Here is an 8759-nt window from a genome sequence, read left to right on the forward strand (position 1 = left end):
ACGGGACAGTATGAGTACCCTAGTAAAAGTTAACGTTTTGGCAGATTGTCGCTAGAAAATAATTTTAGAAATCATGCGAAATGAAAGCATAAGGTATTTTACGAATTGTTTCGTGTATTTTATTCGAATTCATCAGTTTATTAAACGGATGTGGAATAACATTTCTTTTCCACCAGATCGAACACCAGCTTCCGGATTTCTCTGGTAGTAAACAGTAGAACCCATTGTTGTGACGGCCGAGAGTAATGATGAATACAACAGCTAATCGACGAATTCAATTTATTTAACCACTTTTAATTAATAACTTTTACATCTTCATCCGCGTCTCCGGACATGATTTCGGCGTCTCTCCAGTAACTGTATCGCACTTCATCTTTTTCTGTTCACACACGTACAAGGCTCAATGACAACTCGGGAAGGTGAGTAATTCAAGGTATTGGCAAAATAAATCAAGATACTGAATGATAAGGTGTAACATCTCTCCCCCTTGAGAAAGAAAAATTCTTCGAGCCCGTTGTAAAAATTAAAAAAAAATCACAAATTCAATTTTGTTGGAGCCTTCACCACCCTGGTAGAACGCCTCAAGGGTTGTGCGACTTCCGTTGCTGGGATTGATCCAGTCCTAGTATTCGAAGGGCCTTCCATTGGATCTGGATCAGGTTCCGCTGGTCGTTGATCAACTTGCATCTCCGGAGTACAGACCGGAGCAGTTGTTGACGTTTCCTTGGTATATTCAGGAGTAGCTACTCCTGACGGAGAAGCAGCCACCCCCTGACTACAGTACTTTCCCGGTCTGGCACTATTCGGTGAAGTATCCGGAAGATGAGCGCCCACACCGACGATATGGTCGATATGACGCTCCCAGCACCGCCCGTCATCCAAGCGGACAGCATACCGAAGTTTTCCAACTTTCTCCGCAATCTTTCCAAACTTCCATTTGTCAGCAGACAAAAAATCTCGAACACGCACACGATCACCGACTTTGAATTCTCGTACTATGTAGTTCTTCGCACTAACGACCTCGTTCTTCGGTAGCATTAAGTCAATTCTTGATCTTATCTGTCGACCAAACATCATCATAGCGGGTGATTGTCCAGTCGTAGGATGTATCATCTTCCGGTATACCAATAGTATGTTGCAGAGTTCCACATTCAGCTGCATCTTTGTGCACTTTAGTGACTTCAATTTCTGCTTCATTGTTTGAACATAGCGCTCAGCTTGCCCATTTGTTGCAGGGTGATAGGGCGCTCCCATCTTGTGAACTATACCGTTCATCCGCAGGAACTGCTGAAATTGCTCGGATGTAAACTGAACACCGTGATCGCTCACAAGCACCGACGGTATTCCAAAAGTACTGAAAATTTCACGACACATCCGGATTGTGCTATCGGTAGTGATGGAGCTACATACTCGAACCTCCGGCCATTTGGTATAGGCATCGACCAGAATGAAAAAGTATGTGTCCATGAATGGTCCCGCGAAGTCGACATGAACTCTTTGGAACGGTGCAGTAGGGGCTTCCCAGCAGTGTAATGACATCTTCGCCGGCACGGGTCTCACCGACTGACACTCGACACAACTTGCGATCATCTCCTCAATAGCACTGTCCATTCCGTTCCACCAGCAATATCCTCTTGCTAATGACTTGGTCCGCGTTGTTCCAAAGTGCGTAGAATGCAACTCCTCGAGAACTTGCTTCCGTAGAGAATGTGGCACATACACCCGTATACCACGCAGCAGACAGCCTTTTTGCAGAGTGAACTCGCTCTGGTCAATTCCAAATCTATCCTTTCCCTCGACCAGTACACCGTATTTGATTCCTTGAATTAAATTCCTTACGGTTGAATCTTCAGCAGTTGCTTGAGCTAATTCAGCAACAGTAAGTGGAAGTGTTTCGATTTGGTACATTTCTACTAAGTCCGACTCTTCAATCACGTTATCTGCGTCAGCTAATTTCAGTGGAATTCGAGACAAAGCATCTGCATTGGCATGGTTCACCGACTTTCGGAACCGTATTTCATAATCAAATGACTGCAAGTAGGTTGCATAATGCTGCATCCTCAGGGCGGACATAATAGGCAATCCTTTGTGCTCCCCGAATATTTTGGTTACTGCTTGATTGTCTGTAACCAAAGTGAATCTGCGACCGTACAGAAATTGGAAAAATTTCTTGACGCCAAAAATTATCGCGTACGCCTCTTTGTCCACGTGTAGGTACGCTTGTTGGGTTCGATTCAGCGTTTGGGATGCAAACTGAATCGGACGCTCCGAACCATCTGGGTAGATGTGGCTAAGTACGGCTCCAACTCCATATGGCGATGCATCGGTAGCCAACAGCAGGGGCAACTCGAAGGAATAATGTACGAGACAGGTTTCCGCTTGCATTTGTTCCTTCACAGCGTGAAAAGACTTCTCACATTGCTTACTCCATACGAACGGCACATCGTTTTTAAGAAGGTTGTTCAGGGGATAGAGCACAGTACTCAGGTTCCGGAAAAATCTACCATAGTAATTGATAAGACCAACAAATGAACGTACCTCGTCCTTGTTTTCCGGTCTCCGCATCTCCTGGATTGCCTCTACCTTTTTCTGGATCTTGTGGATGCCCTTACAATCGATCAGATACCCGCAGTACTCTATCACATCCGCGAAAAACTCGCATTTGTCACGGTTGACTCGAATGTTATTTTCATCCAGACGGCGCAAAACTTCCTCCAATCGACGCAAATGAGTCTCGTCATTATGTCCAGTGATCTTGATGTCATCCAAAAATACACTGACACCCTCGATTCCTTGCAGCAATGCCTCCATTTGTCGTTGCCAGATGGCAGGCGCCGATGCCACCCCGTACATTAGACGGCTCGGACGATACAGACCTCGGTGAGTGCTTAGGGTAAGAATTTCACGATCCTCCGGAGCAACTTCCATTTGCAAGTAGGCCTGCACTAGGTCAATTTTGCTAAATTTCTTCCCGCCAGCCAGGGAGGCGAACAGCTCATCCACCGTTGGAAGCGGGTGCTTATCCACCACCAGATTAGGGTTGACAGTTTGTTTATAATCCCCGCAGATACGTACACGGTTGTGGGATTTCTTTACTGGCACAATCGGCGTCGCCCAATTACTGTGGTTGACCTTTACCAACACTCCTTCAGCTTCTAATTTGTCGAGCTCAGCTTCAACAACCTTTTGCAGATTGAACGGAATTTTACGTGCTTTCAGGAATACAGGACGGACATCATGCTTCAGTGGCAGGTTCGCTTGAACACGGGAGATCTTACCGATGGAATCCTCGAACACTTTCGGAAACTTTTGCAGCAGCCTTTCCACAGTAGCAGCAGGATATTCATATGGAGTACCTTTATCTATCTCGTTAACTGCACTTTTCTTCAACAACAGTGTGTTCCAATCGACCGGCATACGACAGAGCCATTCCCGCCCGATCAACGGATGTTTTTCCGACTTCACGATGTATAATGGTAATAGTAAGTTTTGTCGATCGAATTCAACACACGCGTCCATTATCCCGAGCATTTCAATGTTTGTGTTGCAATAGCTCACGAGATTCACATCGCACTTCCGCAAGTTCGCTCCCGCGAGCAGTTTTTTCCAACAATTCACACTCACGATGGTAACGGGCGATCCTGTATCTACCTCGAAACGTAAGTCAACTCCATTTACGCGCACTTTCAACCAAAACTTTTGATTGTCCGATATGGAGTTCACCGAGCATACTTCACGAACTTCGGAATCACTGCAGTCTTTTCCGAGATCATCGACGAAGTTCGTTTGCACTGTGTTTTGCTTACCCGCCGGTCGTGAACCACCAGGCTTTGCCCCAGATTTCTTCAAGCACACTTTTTCTAGGTGTCCTTTAAGTCCACAGAATCTGCATTCAGTTTGTTTATGCTTGCAAGCATTGGCAAGGTGCGACTTGTCACCACAACGATAGCAGCTAATATCACTCCCAGCGGCCCCTTTTTGAACAAAACGCCTTTCCCCTTCGTTTAATTTGCTCTTCGACTTGTTCCGCTTACCTGGCTGGTGCAGCATTTTGTGGACTTCCTGCTTACCTTGGCTGCCTTCAATTTCAGCTCCACCTTTCTTTGAGAGTTCCATACCCACAGCGATATCACGAGCATCCTGCAGTGTGAGCTCTCTTTTTTCCAGCAGCCGGCTTCGAATGTCGTTCCTCTTAATGCCAAACACCAACTGGTTCCGGAGTGCAGTTTCCAGGTACTGGCCAAAGTTGCAAGTAACTGCAATCCGTCGAAGTGCAACCAAATATTCATCAACGGACTCCTCCGGCGTAGCAGCATCTTTGTCGCCTTGGCGACGGCACTTAAAACGAAAGTTTTCACTGATTTCCAGTGGTCGGGGATTAAAAAACGCTTCCAGAATGTCAACAATCACTTGATATGTTTTCGTACGGGGCACTTCCGGCGCGATTTTGTCGCAAATTATGTCGTAGCTATCAGGGCCCATATAATGGAGCAGCAAACTTTTTCGCATCTGTTCGTCGACAATTCCGTAAATGGTGAACGCATTTTCCAGCCGTTCCACCCACCGCATCCACTTCAACTTGCGCTTGTCGAAGGGGTCAATAGCAAAACTTGGTGGTGGAACGCCAGCAGCAGCACGAGCAGCATCACCTTCTCCTCCCGGATTCGCCATCCTCGTCGCCAGAACTGTTGTGACGGCCGAGAGTAATGATGAATACAACAGCTAATCGACGAATTCAATTTATTTAACCACTTTTAATTAATAACTTTTACATCTTCATCCGCGTCTCCGGACATGATTTCGGCGTCTCTCCAGTAACTGTATCGCACTTCATCTTTTTCTGTTCACACACGTACAAGGCTCAATGACAACTCGGGAAGGTGAGTAATTCAAGGTATTGGCAAAATAAATCAAGATACTGAATGATAAGGTGTAACACCCATGCTCCATAGAGAGGATCAACAGCAACTAGATAAAAATGACTTCATTACTACGATAGAATGCAATAATCAGTTCAATTATTCAGAGTAATTGTTCGGTGATAGTAATAGTGATTATCGATAGAACCAGCGAACACTATTACAATGAGTTTTAACGTACACACTCAAACATACGCGCTCTCACATGATGCAGTTTTCACAACACTAGGATTTCAATTGCGTTTAATTTCTTTTCGAAAACGAATTCAGCCTTTTATTCAATGCTTCGAACAAAACAAGTCCAAATAATTAATAATAACATAAAACAGATCCAATTCAATGCTTAATATCAACCCTTTAACCCTCACCCCTCTATGCTAATTCTCATCCATGGCCTCAGCAATCACCTGCTGAATCTTAATTCTAACCGATAGATTCTTCTTCCCCGATAGCTGTTTCATAAACGGGTGCAAGCTCATCAAAAAGTTGTAATCCGAGTCCGCTTCCATGCCGTAAGCACCCTCCATCACCTTCTCGACCGGTTCCGTTTTGATTCGTGCTCGCAGCTTATTCTTAAAAGTCACCTCTCCGAACAAGTGCGAGGGCACCTCGATCACGTCCTGACTTGAATTGGCTTCCCTCTTGCCATTGCTCCCCACCTTCTCTTCGTACGTCTCGATCATATGCAGATCCTCCGGATCGATCTCCACAGCCGCTCCTGTGGCCGTGTCATCCGATTCTAGACGCTCCATACTGGTTGCAACGACGGTTTCATAGGTGGTTGCCTTAGGGTCGTCATAAACCACGAAGGATTCCACCACTTCACTTTCGCTTTCACCCATGGAAGATGTTGCATTATTGTGAACCGGTTCCTCGTCGGTCTGCGGCTCCTGCGAGTTAAGGCTTGAGAACTTCCAGTGTTCGTTGGATTTAGTTTGGCTCGGTGAGGAAGTTCCATTTTTCAAGTAGCTCTCCCGTGTTCGGAAATGCCCGATCAAGAACGACATCTTATCGAACAGGGGCCAACTGGAGGTGACAATTTCTCCGTCCTCAATGCGTTTCACCTCACGGCGAAAACTGTCGCGCAAGGTCTTCCAGCGAACCTTGAGGGACGTGACTGGAATGAAAGAAATCAGTAGATATTTAGAAGACGAAACGAACCAAACACTACATAAAAATGTTGTTTACGCATCTAACCATGCATTGTTCAATGGTTAACGATCGTTTCCCCCCTTTCGTTCTCACTCACCTTCAGTGGCCTTGAATGCTTTGCGAATTTCCTCCCAGCCACGGTGCGCAACCTGAACGCGCTGACGGAGATGCTTGCGGTGCCACAGCGCCGGCCGGGCTTTGACGCATTCAATCAGCTTGAACGTATCCTCGTTGAAGTAGCAATTTTTATTCGACGTCGTATGACCACTACTAGTACTGCCGCTGCCCGAACCGATCACCTCTACCGGCGATACACTGCCGGGTCCGCACGCCACAACAGTAGCAGCGGTAATCGGCGGCGCCATCTTGCTTGATGCGTCGAGAACTCACCAGTCACCACTCACTCGTAGGTCAAACAATCAATAAACGGCTGTCAACTTACGCAAGGTCACACACGTCTTCTGTTTAGTATCACAAAACTATCGAAATTCTCCCCCCGTTTGCAATGGATGATCTCCTTCTCAACAAGTGCAAAAACACTAGCACTGGCACTCTGCTTAATCGCGGCTTAGTGGCGTAGTGCACCGACGGACGACCGACTAATGGACGATGATATGCGCGAGAATGGTGCGATGAGGCGCAAACGATTCAACGCAGACGTACGTATGGGAAAATGCGAAGCAAACGACGACCGACCGACGCGACGCTTTTTTTTTTGCTCCTCAGCACAAACTGTTTAGAACTCGAGCCACACGCAAACGAAACGAATCCAAAAAGGGGTTTGCTGCACCACCACCACCAACACAATCACAAACGACGCTCAGTCCTCCGACAACGTGCTGAGTATAGAGCTATAGACGATGTCACGAGGAAGCGAGATGATTTTGTTTTGGCTTTGGCGCGCAAATCGAAGTGGTCGTCGGCCAATGTCAGGTAAACAGGTGCGGCAGTGTTTTTCGTTCTACTGCTGATCGATGGACGACGGTAGGGAATCAAAAATGTATATATAATGACAAATTGACATTCGACATACGAGTCAAATAATAAGGGGTGATCAATAACAGCAACAATGATAAAATTGATTGAAAATTTATATGATTTCACTCCGATAAAGCTATGTTGAAGACACAATTTCTCATGACAATCGTCGCAAGTGTTTTGTCTTACTATACATTGTTGTTGCTTGCTCTCAGTGTTTTGGTTCCCTGGATGACGGAGTTTGACATCACACTCTGTCACCCATAAAACTTCGAGAGAACGATAGAGACGACAAATTCATATTACCGCACCAGTTTACATCACATTTGTCGTCGACGTCGAGGCGATAATCGTTGGTTCTCGGCAAAGGCCTGCGCAAGCAAAATAAGTAGCAAGGAACAAAAACTGCTTACGTCTGTCAAAGTGTGCTGTTCGGAGTCCGTAGTGTGATCGCATGTTTAGGGTAAGCATTAGATTGCGGGCAGATTAATTCAAAGGGTACGATGATCGATTCTCGTAAAGTTATTACTCGTACTCGTACTGGTACTCGTAAAAATAAATAAATTACCCAACAAACAATTCACATTCAGGTAGCAGGTCACTTTTAGTGGCTTAGTCACTATTTTCCAGTCAGTCACTAAAATGTCACTTTTTTCACCAAAAAGTCACTAGAGTCACTATTTCTTAAAATTTAGTCACTAAAGTCACTTTTGCACGACTAATATTGCCTAATATTTTTTCGTTCAAAAGGAAGATTACGTTCACAGGGCTGGTAGCGAGTCACCTTTTAGTGACTTGGTCACTTTTTTCAAGCCAGTCACTAAAAAGTCTCTTTTTTAAGGGCAAGTCACTTAAGTCACTTTTTCTTGTAATCAGTCACTATTTTCAACTCTTTTAGCGTGAATTTATTTCCCGATTGATCATTCTTTGATTTGTGGCGTTTAATCGTCTTTCTCTATCTACAGGGTGTTTACTTATTTTTCTAAATAGAATTTTCTGAGTTTTCCAAATTTTTCCAAACGGATAAATTCCAGGTTTATAATAAGAAGACTATTTTTTAAATGCGTTAAAAATATGCTTTTTTGGTAGATCTAAAACAACAGCAATTAAACTAAACTTTTTTTAAGACATGGCAATCAGTTTTAAAGAAACAGCTTTACAATCAAATCCATTGAATGTTGTAGTTTAACACCTACTTATTTCTCCGGTAATAAAGTTAATAAAAACTTACTTAATTTGAGTAAGTCTAAGATCTAAAATTTTTCAATATATTGAAGTTTCGTATTCCATGTTCAAGATAGCATTAGCATTAGCATTAGCATCGAACAAGTTGCACAATATCGTAGGTGGTGCGAATTCAAAACTAGGGCAAGACGGATATCTATTACTGGACAGATAGTAAGTAGGAAATAATTACTATATCCCAGAAAAGACATATCCCGCTCCAACAGTTAAGGATTGTCCTGGCCACGTACTTACAACTGGTAGGGATAGGAAAGGTATGTTAGTTCAACATGTACTTAAGAGAGAGGCAGAGAGCAAACTGATAGTTTGCCATTCTTCTCCGAACAAGTGGCCGGCTACTACTTGCAGACTTCATCAGTGCCAAGTGGTGTTGAGTTTATAAAATTTCTCAAAGGGGATCGTAATCAACGAAAGATTGGAATCATATCTTTTTGATCAATAAATGTCACTATTGGTCACTATTTT

At 44.4% G+C, this 8759-nt stretch overlaps 1 protein-coding gene across 1 annotated transcript; it reads right to left on the bottom strand.

The window, feature by feature from the left end:
* Positions 1 to 5186: 5186 nt before the first annotated feature.
* LOC135709358 (uncharacterized) lies at positions 5187 to 6761 on the bottom strand. The gene is made up of 2 exons (XM_065231669.1): positions 6169 to 6761; positions 5187 to 6036 (listed from the first exon to the last, which is right to left on the bottom strand). Exons 1-2 carry the CDS (start codon positions 6434 to 6436, stop codon positions 5297 to 5299), a joined length of 1008 nt encoding a protein of 335 aa, XP_065087741.1. The 5' UTR covers positions 6437 to 6761; the 3' UTR covers positions 5187 to 5296.
* Between the last annotated feature and the right edge of the window lie 1998 nt (positions 6762 to 8759).

The sequence above is a fragment of the Ochlerotatus camptorhynchus genome, unplaced genomic scaffold, assembly GCF_037179485.1.
Source record: "Ochlerotatus camptorhynchus isolate MF236.1 unplaced genomic scaffold, CSIRO-AGI_Acam_v1.1 ptg000358l, whole genome shotgun sequence".
NCBI classification, from domain to species: Eukaryota; Metazoa; Arthropoda; class Insecta; order Diptera; family Culicidae; genus Ochlerotatus; species Ochlerotatus camptorhynchus.

Excerpts from the sequence above, each read along its gene's own strand:
- LOC135709358 (XM_065231669.1), bottom strand. The coding sequence starts at position 6,436 with ATGGCGCCGCCGATTACCGCTGCTACTGTTGTGGCGTGCGGACCCGGC. Across the intron at positions 6,037-6,168 it reads AGCATTCAAGGCCACTGAAG|TCACGTCCCTCAAGGTTCGC; the intron begins GTGAGTGAGAAC and ends CTTTCATTCCAG.